The 27,098-nt window shown below is 43.5% G+C and overlaps 1 protein-coding gene across 1 annotated transcript in view; it reads right to left on the bottom strand.

The window, feature by feature from the left end:
- SAE1 (SUMO1 activating enzyme subunit 1) overlaps window positions 1-27,098 on the bottom strand; it is a 64,512-nt gene that overhangs the window by 29,363 nt on the left and 8,051 nt on the right. Inside the window, exons 2-6 of the mRNA XM_033128812.1 lie at window positions 22,845-22,956; window positions 15,794-15,967; window positions 13,569-13,711; window positions 11,951-12,050; window positions 1,875-1,980 (exon numbers count right to left, since the gene is read on the bottom strand). Of these exons, the coding sequence (XP_032984703.1) occupies window positions 1,875-1,980; window positions 11,951-12,050; window positions 13,569-13,711; window positions 15,794-15,967; window positions 22,845-22,956 (635 nt within the window). The remainder of the gene's footprint in view (window positions 1-1,874; window positions 1,981-11,950; window positions 12,051-13,568; window positions 13,712-15,793; window positions 15,968-22,844; window positions 22,957-27,098) is intronic.

Genomic DNA, 27,098 nt, shown 5'->3' with positions numbered 1-27,098 from the left:
CGACGATCTGTCCTCTTAGGCAAAACACCGAGTCTCTCTGGGTCTCTGTTCCCTCATCTCAGGAAAGCAACCTGGGGATGATTCTCACTCCTTCTACCTTATAAGAGTGCTGTGATGATGACTGGAGGAGAAAATACTCTGGAAATTGCAAAGGGTTAGGTCAGGGTTTCTCAACCTCAGCACTCCTGACACTGGGGGAGAGATCAGCTCTGTCACGGGGAGCTGTTCTGTGCCACGTGGCGTGGGGTATTTAGCAACACCCCTGCCCTTTCCTCACCCCACCCCCAGTTGTAACAACCAAAAATGTCCCCAGACACTGCTAATGCCCCCCAGTAGGAATCACCAGATCATGGTCAACTTAAATACCAGGGGACTCCTTTTATAAGCAGCAGTTAGAAATGCTCAGGCTATAACCCAAACCTTTGCAAATTAACAGCTCCTGTTTAGTGAGGCTTTCTGTGTGCCAGGCACTGAGCAATCAGCTCCGCCCAATGGGCCAGGCCAAGTGCTGTCTACACACTGGCCAGGAGAGCACAGCTCTGTCCTGTCCCGTCCTTAAAGGAGTTATTTTCTGAGTCCTATACTCCCACACGTAAGACTCATTCCTACTTAACCCATTTAATCATTCCTATACAAATGGATATTAAGTGTTTTAAAATAGTTCACCCCCCACCTCTCTCTGTCCCCAATCTGGTTAACACCATTAATTAGTATGGGAAAAGCTTTATTCATAGATAATGTGAAGATAACCTATAGCCTTGTCTGATCTTACCAGTATATTAAGGAAGTTTTATGTATTGCCCTTTGGGGAGGAATTTTTGTGACCACCGCCTGTCCTGACTTGGAGGGGGTCCCTAGAGATTGCAAAAAGAGAAGGAAGGATGTCTTCAAAGGAACCACTGATGCACATGTGATTAAAAAAAAAAAGAGAGAGAGAAGGAAGGAGGTGGGATGCAGCTGTCACCTCAGCCCTGTGGAAAGGAAAGCTGAAGACTGTCCAAACGCAATCAAAAACTGCTCTGAAAATGTTATAAAGAACAGCTCCATCTCTCTGCCCTGAATCCTCCTGAGAATGGGTTATGGTTCTGCAGTTACTGACTCTTGGGCCTTGGAGTGAGCGCATGAGGCCTGGGACAGGTGATTGAGGGAACTCTAGCATCCCATGCAAATACTGGGCTACATGAACTGGGACATGGAAAAACCAGTTGGGACGCACATCCCCCAAAACACAAACATGTGAAGGTGTTTAAAAAAAAAATCATTTCTGATATTTTCTACAATAAATTTGGGTTATTTTTACACTAATTAACAAACCATTATTTTTACACTTACTTGCTGTATAGCTTTGAGAATATGAGTAACCTTAATCGCTCCATGACGCAGTTTCTTTGTCTGTAAAATAGTAACAGTATCTACCCCCAATGCTAAGCACTCAATGTTCATGATTATTTAATAATTAAAAAAGTAAAAGTGCCCGGCAGAAGAACACTGACAAGCCAAGCAATGGTTAGCTAGCAGCCCTCTGAGCACCAACCAGCAAGGAGGAAACAGAGAAGAAAAGCCTTTCAGGAGAGGAAGGCTGGTTTGGGGGCCAAAGAAGGACTCTGAAGAGTGGTACTGACAGGTTGGCTTGATTTATGATACCGTTATCTCAGGCTCAGCTTTAGAGCGCATTTCATTTCAACAAATAATAGGCCTTGTCTCCATTCACTCCGACACTCTCCATTCACTCACTCGGATGTGTGGCCACTGAGAATCAGCTAATGTGGAACTGGTTGCAGGGAAAACATCAAGACACCATCTGGACTCTGCAGCCACATTTGCGGAATCAGCCCACAGTGCTCACCGCTCATCAGGAAGCTTCGCGCCCTCACCTTGAAGGAGAAAGTAATCCGAAGTTGTGCGCTTCAGAGCTGCCTTTGCTTTCTCGCTGCTCCAGTCTACTTCCAGGGCTTCTTTAACGGAGCAGAAGACCACCTTCTGTTGGAAAAAAGCACAACAGCTCAGGGATAAACTATGTTCGCTTTAAATCACAAGGCAGCAGCTCTTCGCCATCTAGGAGAAATGTCATGATTTAAGGTTTACTGTTCATTAAAACAAGCTGAGGCCCACTCAAACCCAATAAACATTTATCGAGCACTTACTGTGTGCTCTTCTGGGCACTGGGGACAGAGCAATGAATGACACGTACACTCTGAACTGAAGGAAGACAAAGCAAAGCTCAAGTCCTAGTTCCATTCTGGCTCTTTTAACTCTAGCTGTATTTCCAACTTTTAGGCAGAAATACTCGCACAGGTGAATAAGACTGTGTCTGAAGATACTCAATGAAACAGTCTTTGTGATACTAAACAAAAACAAACAAAAATTAACAAATGTTTCTCAGTAGAGGAATGGTTTGCTGATGATGGATGACAATACTAGTAACAGCAAGAATAAGCCAAGAGGGTGGAACGAAAGCTCCACGCTATGGAAATGGCATTTACAAAAGTCCTGTGGTAGGAGGAAGCATGGCTGAAACCTATTAAGATAAATCAGATTATCCTGGAAAAATGCCAGGGTGTATTTATATTTTAAAATATAAATAATTAAATATGAATAAGAAAATGGTTTCCCTTTCCCTTTCCTGAACAATTCGGTCCACAAGCCATTTGCTAGGACTGAGGAAGGGCAGGGAAGAGGTTGTGTGTGGAGGGGCTGGGTGGCCTGGCTGGAGGCCACAGGGCAGAGCAGGGTAAGAAGGGCATCCCAGGGGGCAGCAGCAGGAGAATGTTTGCATCCGTGGACTTGATGCAACAAGTAAATATACTGAGAATCTGGGGAGCTAGGTTTCTCACGTCAGGGAAGAGAATTAGAATATGGAAAGAGAACACTAGAATGAAGCTTGTGGTTATTGGTCTGAATTTGATACACACACACACACACACACACACACACACACACTAACTAGCTATGTCCACTGAGAAAGTCTAAATGCAATGATACTCTGGAAGCAATGAGCACACTGTAGACCCTGATCTTGGTTTCTAATCACCATTCTAACGTTTCTAAGAGAAACATTTCTCCTTGGAGAAATGGCTCATTTCAAAACTGGGGCAGGAAAAGTAGGAGAGGAGCCGGGGACATCTGACTATGCGTGAAACAAGGAAGTACTCCAGAACAGTGGGGACATGGAGGGGAATCAGGAGCCAGCTTACAGGAACTTGCACTGGTCAAATGTGGAACAATTTATGGATAAAAAGAAAGAAAAGATTACAACACCGTAAATAAACTAGAATCCTTTAGGCCACAGACCTAAAATGAACTAATAAAGTTTGATGAGGAATGGGATATTTACATATTTTCAAAATACCTCTCCACAAAATACATTATTACTCCCACAGGGAAAAGAGGAATTGTATTCAAAGAGGTCTGGTGACAGAACCTTACTCACATGGTGAAAGGTAACACCACCAGTAAAGGAGCAGATGGAACCCACGCACCAGTCCACCGGATGTGATGAGAAGATCCCTGCTGTGGTCTTTTTGCCAAAATGTGTAACTAGAATCTAATCAGATGAACCCAAACTAAGGGGCATTTTACAAAATAACTGGCTTGTAATCTCCATGAAAACCTGGGTCCATGCACAATTCTGAACCGGCTCCTTTTGCCACTAAGGACACGACTGGAACAACTGGTAACACTTGAATGGGGTCTGAGGATTAGGCGGTAGTGATGCAACCAGGTGAATTTCCTGATTTTGATGGTTGGTCTGTGATGACGGAGAATGCCTGTTTGAGAAAATACAGACTAAAATATTTGGGAGTGATGGATGGGCCATCGTGTTGGCAGCTTACTCTCAAAAGGTTCAGAAAGAAATGGTTCTCAGTACTAGATACTTTTACTGAGTTTAAGAGGTGTGTGTGAGTGTATAAGTAATTTCAAACTTACAGAGGAATGTGTCTTTCTTCTTTCTCTCCACACACACACCAAACACCCCATCATCCATCATCCCCAGATATGAGAGAGAGAGAGAGAGAGAGAGAGAGAGAGAGAGAGAGAGAGAGAGAACAGTATAATTTAGGAGGTTTAGTGAACCAAGACCTATCAGCTACCAGGCAGTTTACACAGCTTGCTAAGGACCAAAATGGATTTGATAGATGAAAGTTCAAATTGTTAATGAAGATAAACAGTGATGGTTTTTAAGGTGGCTTTCTGCCTTCTCAGAATCACTCCTTTGGGGTTTGGATCCATTGTAAAGGCTGATGTGTAAGATGTTTGTACTGCCCGCAAACATTTTGGTCAATGGGTCTGTTTGACCTCAAAAGATTAAGTCCTGTAGTCAGCCTAGTGACATTTGGTGCCTGATACAGACTGCCAGACCCTTCTTCACAAGTCTTACAACATAGATGAAGCCATCAGCAGAATGGTCTGGGAATGCCATCACAATCAGGAAACAAAGTGTTATCAGGTTTGAAAAACCATCAAGACCTTAATTCAGAGTTTGTGTAGTTTGCCTGGCTAAGAGCAATGCTAAGAATCCACTGATTCATTAGGCCACTAATGATGAACAAGGGGGGAGAAGTTGTGTTTTTAGAGTCTCAGTCCCAGGCAGGCCCGCCTCTAACACTTTCAGGGCCTGGGGCAAGAGTACAAATGAAAACCCATAGATCATGTCAACATATTTAGTTATAAATCACACTAACAAGCTATTAAATAAAAGATATTGTATTCTTCTGCCTTGACAAATATACTTTCTCCACAACCACCCGGAAGACCAGGTTCAAATTTGGAATTCTCACACTCGTTGGGAGTTCCGCGCCAGAATGAGGTGCACTGGGAGAGCTGCCCCCACCCTTTTCCCCTTCTCCGTCCCACAATGCAAGAGGCTCTGAACTTGAGCGTGCCCCCCTAGCCCATACTTTCCCACCAAAACATCCACCCTCCAGGCCCAGGAATGCAGACATTGTGGTGAGATCTGCACTCCAGAGGCAGATTAGGGAAGAAGACCGCGAAAGCCTGGGTTTTCTGGGAAGGAGATTCTGGGGTCCCAGGTATCCAGACTGTGGTCTAGAACTGGGCGGAGGAAGGCTATCTCCTTGGTCCTACGAGGGGGAACAGCTGAAAGAAGGAAAGAGTGGGAACTCAAGAGCACCAGGGCCAAGCAGAGAGGCCCCGTTTCCTCCCCAAATCTCAGGGCAGAACAGAACAATTCCCTGTTTTGCCACTAACTTGTGACCTTAGGCAAATGAATTTACTACCTCTTAGGCCTGTCAGTGGCAACAACTGTCAGGGAAGTTCCTGCAGTGGCCCCGCCTATAACATGTACCAGCCCTCCGGCCACAGATGACACACAGAAGGGCCCACAGCCCAAGCCTGGCCAGATTTTCTCTCCTGGGAATTGAGAATTTGAAAGTTGGAAACAGAGACACATTAATGGCAGAGCTCTAAAGAGAAAGGCCAAATTCCTACTGCCTCTGAGGCTCCCCAGCTGCCCGGTCTTTACCCTTCTCAGATCACAGTAGTTATTCAATGTTTCTTGGGCCTCTAATTAACGTCCCTTTTTGTTGTTGCTGTTCAAATGACCCGAAATCTACTATCGTCACTTATAACAATTCAAAATAAAACAAAACTTAACCAAGTCACCTAATCTGTACAAGGTGGTGCTTGCCTTACCCACCTCACCAGCAGTGCTTTCAGGGAAAGAAGGATCTCGCAGATGAAGCACCGAGCACAGCGTCGGCCTGAATGAACACACTAAAACGTAACTTTCACACCTCACTCACCCCTCCCACTTCTCCACTCCATGCCCTCCGCCCAGGGATCCCTCTATCTAGAATACTTAACACACCCCCTTCCACTATCCATCCCTCCCCTGAGATTTTGAGCCTTAAGGATTTCAATCTGACAGTCCAGTTAAGACTAATAACAAGCCCTCTTACACCTGTAACCGATCTCCTTTCCTCAAAGCTTCCAGAGACCACAGTGAAAGGTACAGCGCTGAATAGACTAGATTTTCAATAAACCCGTGAGCTGATAGGATCCAACCTGCTTTTCATTTGCCAAAAAGCCCAACAGTAAATATAAAAGATGACTTTTCCACACAGTCTACCAGCCATCAAATTATGGGGTTGTGCTGAGCCATTTAGAAGAGTGGGAAACTGCAATAACCTCAATGTAACAGGAGAGCGGTTCGATAGATTACGGCACGGCAAAAAACGAAAAACCGACACAGCTATTTAAAACCATGCTCTCCAAAACAGATATAAAATCTGGGGAGTGCTTATGAAAACATACTGAATTTAAAAAAAAAGCAAAAGACAACAACACATATATATGTCACGTACATTAGGTCATTATATATGTTTTATTTGTATCAACCAACGTACATTAATAGGTACTCCAAATTTATCATGCATACGCATAGAAAGAGTACTGAAAGGAATGTTAGTCATTACTGGGGAGCAGGGTTCACATTCGCTCAACTTGTTCTGTTTCCTGTATTTGGGATTGTGAACTGAGTTTACTTTTTCATTCAGGCTAAACATCGACAACAAGTGATACCGTTCTGGCTATAAAGTTGAATGTAACTCAGAATTGAAACAACTTTCAAAACTACAGATTTCTAGGTCTAATTTCCACACCTACTCATGGGAGATTATAGTTTTGAAAAGCATTCTAACAAATGACAACCACAATCGGCGACAGTTGTCCCACTCGGCAGAGTGGCAAAGACCCTGAATGAAGTTAGCGCATGTTACCGTCACCAACTGCTGGTTCTGGAACATAAATGGATAAAACTCCTCGAGGGTAATTCAGCAACAGGGTCTGGTGAAGGTGAAGATGTACAAACCCCAATCTTCCTCCCGAGTGTCTATGTACCCCAGAGAAATCATACATTTGCCCAAGGAGATTAGCTATACACACACAAAGAAAGCACTGACTGCAGCCCAATTTGTAACAGCAAAAACTTACACACCTAAATGTCCATCAATGGCAGAATAAACAGTGATGTAGTGACATAACAAATACGCTACAGCCAAAAAAAGAGAACGTCCTGCAGTGTTGTCCAAAGGAACCTGCTGTGATGGAAATGTCTGTCTGTGCTTTGCGACACGAATGCCAAAAAGCCACATGTGGTTACTGAGCACTTGAAATGTGGTTAGTGAGGCTGAAGAACTGAATTTTTTATTTTATTTAATTTTAATTAATTTGAATTTAAATAGCCACATGTGGCTAGTGGCTATCATAATGGACAAAGCCCTACAACTAAACACAGATGGCCTCACAAAAATAATGCTGCTCGTAAAAAACAGGTGGCAGCATACATAGAACTTGAAACTAGTTTTTAAGAAGTTAACAAGCATATCAAACAATTCCATATTGCTGGGAAATGCATACATATGTAGTGAAAAGAAACACACGGGAATGAGAACACGACTGAGGGCCGTGTTGCTTACGCTGAGAAGGGACCACACCGGTAATGCCGTGTGCTTTCAAGCTGGGTGATGGTACACGGCTGGCTACAGCCTTCTTCATGCAGACCTACAACTGCACACAGTAAGTTTTATTCCATTTGTTTAGATTTACAAACACATGGTAAGACCCCCTGCCAAGCAGGGCCATATCCGCCCCTTCCAGGTCCACATTAGTAAGTCCACATAAATGTACCAGCAGCCCTGGGGAGGAGAGAAGAGCGCACGGATTGGTACAACAGTAATGGAAATGTGTTGGTTTTTAAGTGGGACACTTTTGTATTTATGTTCCATAACTTGCAATGATGTCGCATGATTTTTGTGTATCAAATATCACATTAAAGGGGCCGGCCCGGTGGCTCAGGCATTTGGAGCTCCATGTTCCTAACGCCGAAGGCTGCTGGTTCGATTCCCACATGGGCCAGTGGGCTCTCTACCACAAGGTTGCTGGTTCGACTCCCGTAAGGGATGGTGGGCTGCGCCCCCTGCAACTAACAATGGCAACTGGACCTGGAGCTGAGCTGCGCTCTCCACAACTAAGATTGAAAGGACAACAACTTGGCTTGGAAAAAGTCCTAGAAGTACACACTGTTCCCCAATAAAGTCCTGTTCCCCTTCCTCAATAAAATCTTAAGAAAAAAAAAAAATCGCAATAAAAAAACCAGCCTGGACTGTGCTGTGACGCTGGGAAAGACCGCCTATCCTCATCCCTGGAGCCCAGAAACATTTCCCCTGTGAGACAAGGCACCACCAGCACCCACCTCACACCCACGACTGCCCCACTGGAAAACCTGCTATCAGCCGTCCACCAAACTTGGCCATCTCCGCGGCTCTCCCTTCCTCCCACCCTACTCCCACCCCAACCAAGTGATTCTGACACTTAGCAGGTTTTGAACCTCTGGCCTGAGCACTCCGGCCTAGGCAAGCCACTGACTTACTTCTAAATATTTCTGGCCAAGTCCCTTGTCCTATTTGGAATGTGTTCTCTTAGCTCAGCTCAAATTACCTAGTTAACTATGAAAACTAATGTGCTACAAGGTTAATCTATTTAATTGATCACACAGAAAGTTAATTCAGTAATTCTTTTTTAAAATGACGATCTCCTCCAGAGTTGTGACATTATCCTGCAGGAACAGCCACAACTCCACTGCACTGGGAATACAGCTGTAGACAAAACTGCCTGGTCCTTATGGAGCTTCAACTTCAATGGGAGAGACACTGACAAGTAATCTGAAGTGCAGTCAGCATTACAAATCAAGGTGCCACATAAAAGAGGAGGAATCAGACTAGTCAGTCACCAGGAATGTTTCTTTAAGGATGGGGGTGAGAGGAGGATGAGAGCTGTCAACAAACTGCTCGGAGAGGGGGAATCAAACTAATGAATCACTACTCCACTGTGGAATTTCACAACTAATTCATGAGAGAGTATTAACAGTGCCCAAATTAGTCACCTACTATTTCAGAAGCAGAGGTTAAAATTAAATCTGTATTTCTTAGCATGCCACGAACAAATCCTACTTTACGTTTAATTTTTAATGAGCTACTAGGGCAAGTAACCACTCTTGTCAGGCATCTACTCATGTCAGGCAGCCCCTAACAATAAACATGAGCAGTGACACAGGAGTGTGGGGGTGGCCTTTTAATCCGAAAGGTTTTTCTGGAATATCCCAATTTTCACACATTTTATCCCACCATCCTCACAAAACTTTATCCTAGAATTATCCTAGAAACTCGCGGGGGACTCACCTTGTCAGTAGCAGGGTGAGCCGACACACTAAAACCACTGTCTACGCTCTCCCCATCTATTCCTTGCTAACAGAGCAGTGTGGTCTTAGACACGTCATTTAACGTCCTTAGCTCCAGCACCCGCTGTAAATGGAGACAACAGGACTGGCCCTGCTTCCCTGCACCCAATACAGTGCCTTGCACACATAGCAGGTATCTGCAACTCAAAGGTACAAAAACAGCTGGCTGTTTTGGAATGAGGGAAGCCAGAGTCACTCTGTCCTACGCCCTGCCCGTGCTTTTGGGTGATCCTGTTTCCTGTGACTGAATGCTGGTCCTGGCTTCCGTGCTGTGCAAATTGGCCTTCAGACGCTAACTCTAAAAACTCTTCCTCTGGGCAACCTTTCTGAACACTTCCTACCACAAACCATCGCTCTCGCCTTTATCTACTGTGCATTAGTGGCTACAGGTTTGTGCCCAAGATCCGATTCTGATGAAATCCGTCTCATGACTTCTCCCGGGCACCAAAGAGGCAAACAAACTCCTGAGCACCCATCTCACTCTGGGCTATGCATTTCCCCACTGCTGTATTTCTCATGATGGCACATGTGCTAAAAAGGCCCAGTGTCTTCCTAGACGGTGTGAAAACCACAAGCTCTGTTTTTCCTCTTTGTTTTTTAACGTTTCTAATTTAGGAGCACAATGTGTACCTTGAAGCAAAAGTGGCTTTACAACATTTGGTTGAACCTAAGGAAAAGGGGGAGGGGAAGGGAACCCTAACCAGAAACCTTTCACAGGAAACAGGAAGTGGCTGCTTCCCCACCCCCATCCTGCACTCTGAGCGTAACTCGTGTAACCTAACGAGTTATTCCCTACAATTTAGGCAAAAGGGCAGAATCTGAATCAAGGAATTACTGAGTTGGAAGAAAACTTCCAAACCATGGAGCAGTCTGCCAAAATGGAGGAGGCCTGTTATTACAAGGTGGCAACGCCGTGGCCCAAACCCAGTGCGCCATCCTTCCCCAGCGCTCTTGGTGAGGCCACACAAAGGCAAGGTTTGGAATCCCAGGGATTGTCATCAGGAATGCACTGAATGCCTCGCAACCTTAAGGGCTCGGGGTTGGAATCCAAGCCTGAATTGTCCAAGTGAAACAGCTGACTAACAATGTCAGCTGGGGAATATTTTGATACCTTCCAATTCGGCCCCATGTAGGAAGAGGCTGCACAAAGAGCTCTGTGGCTGACGAGCCCCAGGAATGGTACGCAAGGCCGCAGAGTGCCTGCCCGGGCTGCCCACATTCTCCTCATAGCTAGATAAAGTGGCTCCCAAAAGAGGTTTCCAGATCCGTCCCAGTCGGCACTGTCAGAATTGAATCCAGGGAAACTTCCAGCTGTGAAGGGCTAACAAAGCTAGGCACTCTCTCCATTTGAATGTGAAAGACCCGCCTCAATCAGAGAAGCCCTTAAGCCATAAAACCCTTCACACCAAGGCCAAGTGTCACACTTGTAAGAGGGTGTGATTTATAAATTGACAGCACCCACAAAGCTGCTTTTGTACTCCTCCGTTAGTTAACAATTTATCCCCCCCCACCAAACTCACGGAGCTATTCAGATAAGGCTCCACTGGGCCTCAAAAAGAAAGAAAGAAAGGAAGAAAGAAAAGGACTCAAGTTTTGGCCAAAACACCAATGTTCACTCTGGATAATTATGGTCCTGTGAATAGACACTAAAATTAGGGCTTAATAATTCCTCTGCATCAAACTATTCCAGTACAAACATAAAGAGCAAGAAAAAACTCCAATGCAGCCTTGCTGGAAACTTGAAGAGTTCCACTTTTGTGGTTTTCTGCAATCTCTTTTGTGGTTTCTGCACTTCTTAGAATCCCCCCTTCAGAGCAATTTTAACTCCATGCTCTGACCAGCTGTTTTTCTTTCTCAACATTTAAATCTACAAAGCAAAGAGTAAATATGGGCTTGGTGGTGTCTTTTCTCTCCGGTCAACAAAACCAATTCTGGCCACTTCGTCTTTTTTTCCCCCATCATATGATTCCCTTCTCAGGTCCCACCACTGGCTAGGAAACCATCATCTCGGATTCCCATCCCACTCCTCTTTCTAGAAAATGAATTTCAATTACTGTATTAATTCCAAGTAAAGTCTAAGTATATGTTTAAAAATATATACCTAATAACATTTGTCAACACTGAGGCTTTTCTTCTTGAAAGATTGATGAAAACAAAACAAAACTTTAAAGAAACAAAGCAATTCAAGTTTAAACTGTCTCCTGCCCACTTAGGACTTTTTTTTCTTTTTTAAACAAAAGTAATGGCCTTAGCTCAAAAACAGTCTTTCTGACATTACTCCATAAACCAGGGGGCAAATCGGTAGCCCACAGAGCAAATCAGTCCTGCAGACATGTTCTCTTTAGTCTCCAGTGTTCACGAGAACAGCATTCAAACCAAGGTGAGTAGCTTGTCAGTATTACAAAGTTTGGGACAGAGCATACAAACAAATCTACATGTCTTATTCTCTTGAAAACTCACATCTGGCATCCCAGGTCCACACATTCCGTCACAGCTCAGCTGGCTGGCACTAAGCAACAGCTGCCCCAGCTGTAAGTGGGACAAGCACCGGCCCAGTCTTTCCACACCCCTCCCTTCAAGCCTACCAGACTTGCTTCCAGCTCTGCAAATTGTAATTGCCTGCCCCATACAAGGCCCCGGGTTCCTGACCTTTGCCCTCGCACCCTTTCCCGCCCCCCGCCCCAGTACACATACCTTTTTGACCATAGTTGTCTCAGATGAATCCAGTTTTGCTCTCTTGGTATCAGGTCCATCTTCTACTCCTTGGCTAACTTTGGCAACTTTGGTTTTCTCCCTAGAGGGTGACAAGGGAAGGAATCCATTCTACCCTAAGAATCATTCCATTACAACAAAAAGAGCACCACCAGCTCACAGAATAGGATGGCGCTTATGAGCAAAAGCTTTGGAGTCGGACAGACCTGGGTTCAACTCCCAGCTCGGCCACTGGTGAGCCCGTTACCCACTATATGGGAATAACAACCCCTGACAGGACGCTTGTAAGAGAAATAACATCTATCACTTAGCGCACTGCTTAGTAAGCTCTCAGTAAACTTTGTGAATGTTCCACTTGAATCATGAAATAAATAGCCGAACTGACTTCCTCCCCTCTGAAATGGAGAACTCACATTCAAATAATCTGCACTGCTTTTCTCTACCATGACTTATCCATTCAAATGTGCCCAAAGAACTGGAATTTTCTAGTTATTAGAGTTACAAGAGCTTCTGGACATGTTTGTCCTTCCCCCATCTCAATTTTACAGGCAAGAAACTTGCAGACCAGAGGATTTCTGGTCAAGATGGCGGAGTAGAGCTTTATTATGATGCTATTTTGTCATCAATTTGATCAGTTTGAACTAAAATTTCTTAATCTGAAAAAAAAATAATAAAATACATGGTAGAGTACAAATCATTACTTATTAGTTCAATCATTTATTTTATCTAAATCTTCTAACCTTATTTTGTCTACTTATAATGTTACCAATTAATAATGCTGAGTTAAAATTCCAATTAAACTTTTTGTTTCTTTCCACTTCAAAACAGAAAAGAAACTTGCAGACCAGGGAAATTTCAGTGCCTTGTCTACGAAGCTGAACTAAAGAAAGCAGTTCTTCACTCTTGGTAGGAAGCGCCACCTGCCACAGCAGGGTCTCTCTTTACCTCTCACAGGTGGAGGAGGGCAGGACAGTGGTCAGAAAATTACAGCCAGAAACCCAACTCATATAGTTTTACAGTATCATCTTTCATAGTTCATCTAGAAGCTACAAGTTCAAAACACTGCAGGTCTCATCATGTGAGAATTACCACGTTCTGCAACCGCAATGTTCAAAACCAGAGGGTATTGTCTGTTGGTTGCACCAGACCTGCCTCCGGACCTTAGAGCTTTTCCAACGTAGACTTTGGCTGAGTGTGCCTTCGTCTGTTTCGTATTCATTTTACTATTTCTCAACCTGAAAACGCCCAAGCCCAAGCTGGGCAACAAATGTGTACAATCCAAGCAAGTCTTCCCTAAATAGAAAGTGTGCTTCACCCTCTGAAGTCCAGACTGATCAAATCCCCAGGTGGTCGGTGTGCTTTGATTGCCTAGAACTCCGCTTTCTTTATGCTTTACATTAGACCATGAGTTTGGAAGGCAGCGAGCGGCTCCATCTACAATTCTGAACGCATATATCTGTATCCTAAACTATTAATGAATTGGTTTCCCAATGTTCTAAGTATTATAGTAAAATACTTTTCTTAAATAGTTCAGTTCCTATCAGTGAATAAATCTACACTTTGAAAATGTTATATTCTCTCCTCCTCTCCCAACACTTACTCCACAAATTCATGCTCTCCAAGATTGGCAAATGTGTATCCGTGGTAGCCAAAAACATCTCCTGTAAAGAACTTGACGCTATTTTTGTGACATATCTGGTCAACTTTAACTATGACATCCTTGGAGCAGCAAGTCAGACATACCTGCAGGAAGAAAGAAATTGGCTGGGTGTGAGTTTTGCAAACTGTGAATCACCGCCCTGATGTCTCAATAAATCTTAATGAACAGACTCTCTGGGCATGTCTAAAGCTAGTTTCAAACTGGTACAACAGGTTCTTTGGATCCTATGGTTAGAAGACAAAAGAAAAGTTGCAGGTTTCAGTATGTAGAAAATGTAAATTATGAGACTTTCTGCAACCAAAACAAAATGTGTTTAGATAGAAATTAAAAGCCATTCAATGAATTTGGTTCCCCGTGATCCAGGAAATGTATATAAACAGGAAATGTTCATAAAAAGAAAAAAACAGTAATAACTTAGTGTAAGTTACTTCTAAGCGGTTAAATATATTAAAATCAGAATAAGCTACAGCGAGAAGCAAAACTAGTTTTTTAAATTGACCCAAAGGCCACGTTTAAACACAAGGGCATTTTTTTCTCCCGTTCTTTTGATTGATATGCTAAGATGAAGATGATAAACTAGTCCTGTTCAGATTATTTTTCCAGTTTTCCATGTGAAATTTTATCTGAATATAAGGACAAAAGAAAAGGTTACAGACCAAGTGACCTTCCATTCAGAGTCAGACAATGAACTGGTGATTCACTCAGTGGAATTATCAATGCTGCTCTGGGGCCTGTAGGTTCCAATAAGTTGAGGTATTGGAAATGAATGGCTAAATTTTGCTGTACAAAACACTGTCTTTTCGGGAGAAACTTTCTGATCAGCGCCAAGAAGACAACTTCTAAATTACACATGTTCTCTTCTGAACATAGAAAGTTAGAGAAGAAATTGCACAAGGATACATTTGGTACAAACTCTCTACTCTTGTCTGGCAGCCTGAACACTGAAACAACACTCAGAGAAATGTGTGCCTCTGGTGTCATTCAAAGGACACAGCCTCCCAAGGAAAAAGCAAATCTAAAAGGTAAGACAGCCACAGTTGAACATGCAATCAACTGACTAAATGGAAGACTGCAAAGTCAGAAGTGACTGTCAAACCTACTCGGGACCAGTCAAAGATGGCCTTTGAGGCAGGCATGCTTGTCCGTGCACATGCAAGCAACTGGAGCGATGCTTCAGTTCTAACAAAGCTTCTCTCTAATTGCTAGAAGTTTAAAGGACACTTAGAATAAACCAAATGTGGTTACTATGGATAAAGAAATGAAAAGAAGCCTTTTGTCCAAATGGAAAATGTTCCAGTATTTGGAGTTACAAAATAGAATGAATTAAAAAGGGGGAAAAAAGACAAAATGCACAGACGATCCATCATTCTGTGCTCATATTTGAACAGACGCACATATGAAATATAACAGTGTGAAAAACAAACTACTCAACCCAAATTCTAACCTCTTGTGTAATGGGCCTTTCATTTAAAAACCAAATAGATCATCTGTGAATACTTCACGGTTATCCAACATTTGCAAAGCTTTGTCCCAGGGTACAGGGAACCATGTCTGAAAGGTCACAGACACCGAAACAGAATTTAACTTATCCTTTCACCTCTGCATAAGATTTGGCGGTGAAACCAAATGAGGTTGGATATGCCTCATTTGGCCTATGAGTACAGTGATTTGGTCTAGTTATCCATGGCAACATGGCCCAAGTGGCTGTGTGAAAGAGACAGACCAAGATCAGGTGTGCTCTTTTTAAAGACAAAACACAAGCTGTAGTTTGATATTTCTAACAAACAAAAAAAATGACTGCTACAGAAGTGAATCACCCACTTGTTAAGTTTTCGGGAGAAAACATTTGCAATAAAATTTATCAAAGCTATGTGCAGATTCTGGAAAGAAGACAAAACACCGATGATGAAACCTGGTCCAGGCGAACATATGCCCAAAGAAACCAATAGACAGCAACTCACAGCTACAGCAGATCCAACTACCTACCAACACATTCAATCTACTAAGGCGGTAGACTAACTTTAAAGAACACAACTCATACACTTACTTGGGGAAAAGCTCAGAACTCGAGATTTGTTACAACGCTCTCGTGTATCCACTATACATACGACTAGTGCTTTAACCTGCTGAATTCCCACAGATCGTACACACTCTATGAAACTTACAGCATCAAACTGAGTGAAAAACGACTCAGGCTTCTTTTCTATATTCTCAGTGTCCACTTTCACATCCACCATGGGGTTGAGATTCTGGGCTCGCTCCAGAGAGGCTTCAGCCCTGTTTCGGCCAACAGACCCAGTCCGGATCAGGAACTGAGCTCCGGGGTCTTCCAGAGATACCTAGGAAGAATTTTTTTAAATACTTCAATTTGAGGGAAAACAAATCTCAAAGACGATGAACTTTTAAAGGATAGCTAAAATACCTACCCTCCAATTGCATTACTGTTCCCGCAGGAATTTGCCTAACGCAGACTCTCTACACTCTTTCCGTCTGAGGCTTTAAAATAGACATTTAACTTTTACTGGGCATTGACGGTTAAAGAGCACCCCCTTGTGTTTATGAAGAAAACTCACTCTAAACCCAGAAGTCCATGCTTTCTTATACTTAACGTTTTTTAAGTGCTAACAAAATGGCCTAATTATCAGTAATAAGAATTTACCAAATACCTACCATGTGCCCAACTCTGAGCATTAAGAGACAAACATAAATAGTTTCAACGATGAAGTCCCTGCCTACAAGTGGTTTAAAATCAGATCGGTGCAAAAAAACCAGACACGAATGCTTGAAACCAACTCTCTTAAATTCAATCACAACTCAGAGGAGATGAGTGGGGGGCTGGAGCAGAGGCCTGATTTCACCCGTAAGACGGGACATCGCAGAGCCTCAGACACATAATATAATCACCTGACAGTCACCAGTAAGATTATGGACTCCATAGTGTTCACGAAGCATTTCTTCCCATGTCAAACATCTAATTCAATCATCATCTGTAGGTATGATCTTGCCAGCTTCACCAAGACTGGGTTCACCAGAAGTATTCTCCCCTCCTTGCCTCCTGCCAACTATCCACAGCACATACTCTCTCTTACTACCTTTCTTCCAAGAAAATGTGCGGGTCTTCTTCCCATTCAAGGCCAGCCCTCTCACGGCATCCTTGATCCATCCATCCTGCTTCTTCAGAGCTCTCGCTATGAACCAAGAGGCTTTACATCATAGTGGTTAAGAGCAAGGCTCTGGCATAGTTCAAGCAGGATTCAAATCCTGGCTCAACCACTTATGTGTGACCTTGAGCAAGTATGAGGGAATCACATGTAAAATGCAGCTGTTAATAAAAATATTGCACTTCCTCATCACTCCATCAGTGTTAATTATTACTACCTGCGCTCTGCTCCCTTGGCCTTTCAGACCCTGACTTTCCTCCTCCCTCACAGACAGTCCAGTCTCTATATGGGCGCTCCTGAGTGTGACTGTTCCCAAGGTTTCCATCTCGGAATTATCTCTTCACTCTGTATAGATCCATGAGCCAACTCAATTCCTCCTGCAGTTTCTATCAAAATCTTCTGGTATTTCTCAAATCGCTCTGACAGATTACTTCTTGAATTCTCTGAGTCCTAACTGCCCACCAAATACTTTCTCCTGGATATCCCACAGGCCCTTCATATCCGACTCCTGTATTTGCTGTCTCTGTTGACGAGCCCACCAACCACCCATCTAGTCACCTGAACCACAAACCTCGTCTTTATATCCTTGGTATTTCCTTGATGGCAGCCACCTGTTAAGGTCCTAAGAGAATGGGCTTTGCCAGGAGTCAGGCTGACTGGGTCATTGTATCACTAACAACTGCGACCTTGAGTGGGCCAATACTTCACCTTCCTTTTCCTCAGTCTTCTTAGCTGTAAAACAGGAATGGTAATCCCTACATCTCAGGGTTGTAGTGAGGACTAAACGAGATAATATGACAGCCCTTAGAAGTGTCCAGCACCTTTAGTAAGCGTCACTGCTCTAGTTATTTCTTGCTCTCCTTACGCCCCCATATACAATCCCATCAGTTCTACCACCTAAGTTTAAGTTTTTTCTCATCTCTGTGTGCTTCTTGCCCTATCACCAATACCATTACTCATACCCTTTCCATCTCTCACCAAAACTAAAACAGCCTTCTAAGTAAGTTGTCTACCCTGTATTTTATGCCTACCATAGCTTATACAGTAATCGGTGATGTACCGAAAGCCAAAGCTGACCAGGTCACTCCTCCCCATTGGAAACTCTTCAATGAATCCTTACCAGCCAGAGGTTTAAGTAAAAGCTTACGGCACTGCTTGCCAGCAGGCTCTTCATGACGTGGACCTACCTGTAACCTGCTCCCTCCCCCCAGCACTTTGGGTTTGTAAAAACTCTAAAAACACGCTAAAAACACCAAACCACTTGTTAGACTCTATTTCTTCCATGCTGCTTTGTGCCACTGCTTATGTCCCCTGCCTACAACACAGGCCCTCAACTTGATAAATCTCTACTCGTTCTTTAAGACTCAGCTCAGGTCAAAATTCTAGAAAGACTTTCATGTCCTGTTACCATGACCTGACTCAGGGAGCCCACTCTGATTTCTGGAAAAAATTTGGGAATGGGAACCAAATGCTGTGCATCTTTGTATCGCCAGGACCTAGAGAGAATACTTCAGGGTGGCAGCAGCTGCTCTTGGATGCTTGCTGGTGTAAACAAAATGAACAAAAAACCTCTAAGGGGCAGGAATTCATATCCTCATTTAGTAGATGAGCAAAATGAGTCTCTGAGAGGTCAAGTCCCTTGCCCAGCTCAAGGATGTGGGTTTTGATCCCAAGTCTGCATGATTCCAAAGCTTCTACGCTGTCCCCCTGGGATGTTCCTACTCAGAGAGACAAGCAGATTGCAAAGGGCAGGCCAAACACAGAGTGTTCCTGAACTACTACATTTATGAGACGGAGTCAAGCTGACTGGGAACAGGTTATAAAGCTAGTGGTTCTAACCCTCCCTGTTATTCTCACTTGGAGAACTTTGATTTTTAAAAACTCCCCGAATATTCTAAAGCACAGACAGGCCTGTGAACCTCCCTTAGGCCTTTCTGCCTATGCACTCCAACACCAGCTGGCATTCGTCACTGGACTCGGGGGGTAACAGAACTCTATCAGACACCCCTCGGTGTTACAGTGTTGTTCCGCCATCTTGGATTCCCCCAACCAGATGAGGAAGCCACCGTCCTCGAGTGGTTTCACTTTTCCACGACAAATCCTTGCGTCGCCACTCTTACCCTCTCAACATTGCAAACCAATTCTTCCTCGAGATGGGGTGCTCCTGCCTCTAGGGGGCACTGTAGTTGGGGAAATGTCAAAGCAGCCTGTGCTTAAACCATTCCGACCGTATTTCCCAGAAAGTAAGACCTAGCATGATTTTTCAGGATGCTCGTAATATACACCCTACCCCCAAAATAAGCCCGTTGAGATCGTCAGCCAGATGGATGCATTTAGTACATCCATCGCAACATACGATGGACGCATTGAATTTAAAAATATTAATATATAATTAAATATAAATAATATTGACATTAATACTTACATGATAATATAAATTATAATTATTTGTAAACACCCAAGTGGGCGCCTTGGGATGAGAGGTAAATGCCTATGTAAACAGATGAACTCTAGACTTATTGCTAAATAACAAATCAGAGTACAGACACAACGCTCGAATAACGTGTGCACTTGATAACGAACGGAAATGGTTGTGTCTAATATGAATCTTCATAATTCAATACGTTGTGTGTTGTGACGGACGTGCTTAATGCACTCGTGTGAAATAAAGAAACGTTTTCTGAATTTAGATGCCTGCAATTTTTTGTCGCTTTTGTGTGGACCATCATTCTTAACTGTCATCACTTTTGTTGCCACTCCTGTCTTGTAAGTCTTCAATAACACTTGATTTAATGATAGATTTAAAGGGAATAATATTTTGATGCCCAGATAAGATGAGTGAAAAAGAAAGAGCTATTCTGTCGAGTACAAGAAAGGAATCGTGGAGGACTCCCAGGGCAAGAATCTTAATGGCTTTCTGCAAAGAGAAGTTGGTCCGAAAATGGCGAGCAGAGTACAGTAACCTCAGTCAACAGGTGGAGGAGGGAAGTATTAAGAAGCAAAGGTGTGGATCAGGTCGGCAACCATTATTTCCTGAGCTGGAAGACATCATCTGTGAAAGAATTGCTGACAGGAGAGCAAAGGCTTTGGTTGTGCACAGGGCTGATATTCAAGCATTTGCCCTTGCAATGGCACCACAGTTAGAAATATCCCCAGAAGAATTCAAAGCATCACAACACTGACTGGATGGCTTCCTTCAGCAATATGAAATGTCTCTAAAAAGATCAACAACACTGTTCAAGCTGGAAGATACTGAAGTTATTAAACGTGCACTTGCATTTAAGTCCTTTGTTGATGGCATCGACTTTCCTAAATACCAACTCTCCAACATGATTGCAATGGATGAAACTGCAGTGTTTATGGGCCAAGGATCTCAAATGACAATTGATCAGAGGGATGCCTCGCCAATCTACATTCCCTCTACTGGTTACCAAAGTGCACGTGTTACCTGTATTTTGGCAATTCGTCTGGATGGAAAGAAAGCCCCACCTCTAATCATCACTAAGGGCAAGAAAGATAAGGTCGAACGTGTTTCATGCATTTATGTTCTTGAAACCAAAAAAGCCTGGTGCACGCAAGCAGTTGTAAGGAAGTGGGTCGATTTAATGCTGCCACTTGTTTTGCAAGGTGGCCAAAGAGGTCTGCTAGTCTGGGATTCAGCCAGCACTCACCGCACTAAAGACATGAAGAACTTCCTTGCAGAGAGAAGAATAGATCAAATAATGATTCCCGCAGGAATGACTGCCTGTCTCCAGACTCTTGATAATTGCAATAAACAAGCCATTCAAGGACCATTTGCACATGGAAATCAATGACTACATTGAAAATAGAACGGAGAGATCAGTGTGGAAATTTGGTGAAGCCTAGCCTGCAAGAGATTGTGACTTGGGTGAAGAATTCATGGGATAAAATCACTGACAGCTGTGTTGCCAACACACTACAAGCAGGCTGTATGGACAAGAAGTGCTCATTTAAGGAGAGCTCTATTGCTGGACATGAGAGATTGGGGCCAACGGTTCTACAGGAAATGGAGTCGCAAGAAATTCAAGCCGGAATTTGGGGTTTGGAGAGTTATGACGATATTCCAGAAGATGACGACATGACTGTATTTGAATAAATGTAGACTTTTGTATATGAATAAATGAATAAATGTAGATTGTTGCACATGAATAAATGTAAATTGTTGTACATGAAAAAATAAGACATCCCCTGAAAAAAGGCCCTAATGCGTCTTTGGAGCAAAAATTAATATAAGACCTGGTCTTATTTTCGGGGAAATACTGTAACCTGGCAGGAATTTTCTTTCTGTAGGTTTTTGAATCTAGTCAAATATCGATTTGTGGGGCCGGCCCGGTGGCTCAGGCGGTTAGAGCTCCATGCTCCTAACTCCGAAGACTGCCGGTTCGATTCCCACATGGGCCCATGGGCTCTCAACCACAAGATTGCCAGTTCAATTCCTCGAGTCCCGCAAGGGATGGTGGGCTCCGCCCCCTGCAACTAAGATTGAACATGGCACCTTGAACTGAGCTGCCTCCCAGATGGCTCAGTTGGTTGGAGCACGAGCTCTCAACCACAAGGTTGCCAGTTCGATACCTCGACTCCCTCAAGGAATGGTGGGCTCCGCCCCCTGCAACTAAGATTGAACACAGCACCTTGAGCTGAGCTGCCGCTGAGCTCCCGGATGGCTCAGTTGGTTGGAGTGCATCCTCTCAACCACAAGGTTGCCGCGCCCGACACAACGGCACCCTCCACAACTAAGATTGAAAGGACAACAACTTGACTTGGAAAACAGGCCTGGAAGTACACACTGTTCCCCAATAAAGTCCTGTTCCCCTTCCCCAATAAAATCTTAAAAAAAAAAAAAAAATCGATTTGTGATTGTAATATAAGTAAGCCAACCCATATTTCTCTTCATACTGCAGAATTTTTAAAAACTCAATAATTCCAGATACTATTTTTCTTCTGACATCTAGAACGAGGGGAGCTTTTAAAAATTTCACTAACATTTACTTTTGTCCACAAAGCCTATACCTCACACTATGTGCTAGGTTATTTAGTGTGAGACAGGACCCCTGTTCATTGCCTAAAAGGAAAGAATGACACAAATTGTATCATGTGACAATACAATCTTTGAAGTATTTTACCTAAAATATTGTCCACAAAAATTGAGGGGAAAAGATAAAATTTTTTAAAATCAACAAAATATTGGTATCTATTGAAGCCATGTGGATGGAGTGTCAAATACTGTTCTCTCTACCTCTGTATATATTTGAAATTTTCTATTAAAAAAAAACCTAAAATGTCACTGAGGCATGAGAATGTACAGAAAGCAGCAGTTAATTTCACCTTAGACAGGTCACAGGAAAGCTACATTGGAGTTGGGCTCTATTATCATCAATTAAATAACATTATATCATACAATTATTATTAATTATTGGGTACATAACAAGTATCCAATAATTAACAATAATTGTATGATATAATGTTATTATGTGCAGGCACTACGCTAAGCAGCCCGCATACATTCTCTCTGATCCAATGTTTTCCAAAGTAATGTCTGTGATCCATCTACACAAGATCTCCTCGGGTACCTTTAGATTTTTTTAAATTTGTTTAATTGAGTTGAGATAGTTTTTTCATGTATGTACTCCTGAGCCTCATCTCAGAGCCTCAAAACAGAATCGTGAGGATGGGGGTGGTGAAGGCTATACCATGACGAAGCCCCAAGGCAATTATCCATTTTTAATTAGTTATTCAGGTGATTTATGGCACAAATTGGGTCCAAGGGAGACGTTAACTCCACTTTCCAGACAAGAGCAAGCTCAACGAGGAGACAGGAGTCTCCCCTGGTCGCCCATGTAGGATGAGCTGGAGCTGAATTCAAACCCGGTGCTAGCACTCACGATCGGGCTCCCAAGGCTACAGTTCCATTAACGCCAGCCAGCCCCCCTTTCACAGCGCTGAAGGGGCAAGCAGGAACTCCCCAAATCTCCCAGTGCTTATACTGAAGAGGAGAGACTGTGAAGGAAAGTGACAAGATAGCGGCACATCTCACCTGTTCGTGATCCAGCATGGTCAGTCCTTTCACTCCTGCCAGGATGAGGTTCTTGGCAATTTCAGCCCCGAGTCCTTTCATGCCGACAAGCAGCACCCGGGAGGCCCGCAGCCTGTAAGGCAGACGTTGTTAACGGGATGACAGAGATCAGCGGAAGCTCGCCGCATCACAGAAGAACACAACAACAGAATAACAATTTTGGTTTTCACAAAATGCACTGAAGCATTATGGCCTCAAAACTAGGAAACAGACGCTCCAACCCATCCTGCAGAGAAAAATTCATTCAACAAATATTTGTTGCGCACCTATGCCAGGCACCTCTAAGGTGTGCAAATACAGCAGTGAAGAAGACAGACATCATCCCTGACCTTCCAGAGCTTATACTTCATGGAGACAAAACAAATAAGGTGTCAAAAGTTAAGAAAATCAAGCATCATACGGATCAAGACTGATGGAGGATGCTATTTTAGTCAGACTCATCAGGAAGGCCTTTCTGAGAAGGTACTGGGCACAAATCAAAACGAAATAAAGGATGAAGAGAAGATACTTGGGAGAAGAGCATTCTGGGTAGAGAAAGCAGCAAGTGCAACAGCCCTGAGGCAGGAGTGCTTGGCATGTTTCAGGGACAGGAAGAAGGGCGTGAGCAAAGGGAAGAATGGTAGGAAAGGAGGGTGTAGACAGAACCAGGGGCTACCTCATGAAGACTCTTATAGGCATTGTAAGGATTCTGGATTTTATTCCAAGCCTGATAGAAAGCCCTGGGGGGAGAGGGCTTGGGAAGGGAAGTCACAGTTAAGGTGAGAGGATGATGGCTTGGACTATTCAGATAAAAGAGATGGGAAGGGGTACTATTCAGGTTATAACACACAAGCAAAACGTGGCAGCATGAAAGAGGGTGTACCTAGGAAATGTTTGGAGCATTCTAATTGTAAATTGACAGGAGATGAAGCTAACGAAAGATGGTCAGAGATTGGGTTATCCCAAGAAGTGTGGACTTAATTCTGAGGTCAGCGGGCGGCAGTATACAAGCAGGTAGGTCCACAATATCTTCCCTGAAATCCCCTAAACCAGAAGTGTTTCAGAATCAGAAATTTTCAGATTTGATAAAGGAATAAGGAGTATGGTGTCAGATGGGTACTAGACTTATCAGGGTGATCACTTCACAACGTATATAAATGTCTAATCACTATGCTGTACACCTGAAACTAATATAATATTGTATGTCAACTGTAATTGAAAACTTTTTTTAAATAAAAGAATAAAAAGTTAACACCATGTATTATGAAACAACCCCATCAAGATCTTAGGTGGCACCCTGTAATTAAACTCATTAATATTTCTGCAGCAAATGTATGATTATTCGCACTGAAAAGAACAAACTCACATAAATTCAAATTCTGCTGGCCAATGAATTTGCTCTTGGTTTATGAAATGAGTCAATTCTCAGTAAGTACCAGTATTGGGGAGAACATGCAGAAACTTTTCCAAAAATGGTTCTAATAATTATGGACACTTGCATGTCATTAGACTAGAAATCTTTAACAAGAAAGTGGCTGATAAAATAAGAGTCCTGTGCTGATTCTTGATGCTAGCAGATTTTGGATTTCCTTTGCTGATACAACCAAAGGGTAAAATCGGGGCAAGGAGAGAAAATTGACTATATTTTCCTCAAAGGCATATGTCTGGGCCTCAGGTTCTCCATGCCTGCTTTTTTTTCTTTCCCTGCCAAACACAGGTTGGCACACATGAGCCTTTCAAGTGACAATTCCACTTCACCAGAATAGGAGGAAGTTGGGACAAGGGCTTATCGTGTTTCCCTGAAAATAAGACCTAGCCGGAACATCAGCTCGAATGTGTTGTTTGGAGCAAAAATTAATATAAGACCCAGTATTATATTATATTATATTATATTATATTATATTATATAAGACCCGATCTTATATTATAGTAAAATAAGACCTGGTCTTATATTAATTTTTGCTCCAAAAGTCGCATTCGAGCTGATGGTCCGGCTAGGTCTTATTTTCGGGGAAACAGGGTACAAGATACAAGCAAGGTAAATAACAAGAGACGCCAGCACTGAGCAGGTCTCTTATCAGAGACGTATGGCATTATACCAGTGAGTGAAAGGAGGAAGAAAGCTGTTCGTCTTTCCAGAGGAGCTCTAATCCCCTGAGAAGCAGCACATACAATGAGCAACGTTTCTGAAAAGAATATAGTGTACCTACGAAACCTTTGACATCACAAGTCGAGCACCACCCTTGCACTGTGCTGTACCTTCCAGGTCTCCGCGATCACCCTCACCTGGCCCCGACACTGTCGCACCTGGAATTCCAGGTTCCAGGTTCCCTTTCGGCCTGCGTGACTGGGTCTCGCCTGTCTGACTGCTCAGCACCCTAAGGACACAGCTAGAATGGCCCAGCTGTCTCCTAGGAATCTGTTTCTTCAAACATTCCCAATGGCCTCTCATCTCCAAACCTTGTGTTCTCCTTGTGTTCCTTCAGCAACAGGCACTGCCCATCTCACATGCTCTCCAGGCCTGAAGACCTGAGTTTGAATTGTGATTCTGCCACTTCCTACCTGGGTGACCTGGACAAGCGCTAAACTTCAGTTTATTCACTTATAAAATGGGGACACCAATTCTGACCTCATGTCATTTAATCCCTTTGACAACCTGGTAAAGTGTGTGTGCAAAGCCATCTAGCATAATCCCCAGCAGAAACAAATGCTCAGTACATGTTTAAACTTAACTTCTCAATCCCCACTGTCTTAATTATAAAATGGCTCAATGACGGGTTTCATTCCGATTTTCAAAAATATCTGACAAAAAAAATCTAAAACCGGCATTTAAAACCATTCAGTGCAGGCTCCCCTTACTTTCCCAGCCGTAGCTCCCACTCCCACCAGATTACTCACACCCTATCGTGCCTTGTTTCCCACCTGCAGACTTTAAATCACAAGACCCCACACACCTGAAATGCACCCCCTCTTCCTCTCTCCGCCTAGTCAAGCCTTCCTCCAGACTTCAAACTCCAAATCGAGTGCCATTTCCTCCCAAGTCCTTTCTCATCATGGCAGACTCAGGTGAGCTCTCTCCTCTGACCTCAGAGCAACGCCACCTAAAAATGCTCGTGGTCTCTCCACGATCCCTACATCCTGTGGAGCTCTCTAGACTCGGACTGCTGGTGAGATTTTTATTCAGCTGGCATCACCACTGAACATGTTTATGTTGCTAACCCTTAACTGTGCTAGGGACCCTGAGACTGCAGCTTACTTACGGCTCAATTACATAAAAAGCACTTAAAATAGTATCTGGCACATCGTCAGCACCTAATGAATGTCAGCTATTATTCTCACACTGATGCAGTAATTCCCCTTGTAGGAACCAATCCTATAGAAATATTCAAGTGGGCACAAAAATCCTGTACAAATATATTCACAGCGACATCGTCCATCTGCTTCCCTCTACCTCGTCACCACCCTGGCCAGAGCCACCATCATCTCACCTACAAGACTACAAACACCTTATACCTGGTCTCCCTGCTTCCACTGTCCCCATCTCAGGCAGAAAGCTTTTAAAATGTGAACCAGATCATGCCACTCTCCTGCTCAAGTCTTTCAGTGGTTCCCTATGCAAGTTGCCCACCCTGGACGCAAGGCCCTGTGTACCCCTCCCAGCTCGTCTCATCCCCCTGCCCCTCGGTAACTTGCCTACAGCCGTGCTGGCCTGCCTTGATCCCAGAAAACACATGCTTGCCCCCACCACAGACTTTGCCGTTAGTTGTCCTCTCTGCTTCTTCCCCCAACTTTTCACAGGACCCAGCCTTTAGGTCTCAGCTCAACTGTCACCTCCTTAGAGCATTCTACATGGGCCACCATTAATCCAAAATATGTCCACACCCTCTTCTGTCTGGAATTATGCTACCTGCTTGTAAGTTCATTGCCCATTCCTCCATTAAAATGTAAACTGCAGCCTAGAATATGGGGTGATGGTTATAAAAACTCCAGGAACCACTGTATCTCTAGCAGCCATGACTGTGCTTGGCACCTATTATACTGCTACACAAATAGCGGTTGAATTCATAGATCGGCAGAATTACGTAAATCTGGTAGGTAATAGTAGCTAACACTTACTGAACACCATGTGCCCAGCACTGTTCCAAACTCTTTATATGTATGATGTCATTTAATCCTCATGACAATCTTTTGAGCTGGTCCCGTTATCCCTATTTTACAGCTGAGAAAACAGGCACA

Source organism: Rhinolophus ferrumequinum, chromosome 15 (genome assembly GCF_004115265.2).
Source record: "Rhinolophus ferrumequinum isolate MPI-CBG mRhiFer1 chromosome 15, mRhiFer1_v1.p, whole genome shotgun sequence".
Lineage (NCBI taxonomy): Eukaryota > Metazoa > Chordata > Mammalia > Chiroptera > Rhinolophidae > Rhinolophus > Rhinolophus ferrumequinum.
The sequence above is the reverse complement of the archived record's forward strand: the minus strand, read 5'-3'. Positions and strand labels throughout refer to the sequence as shown.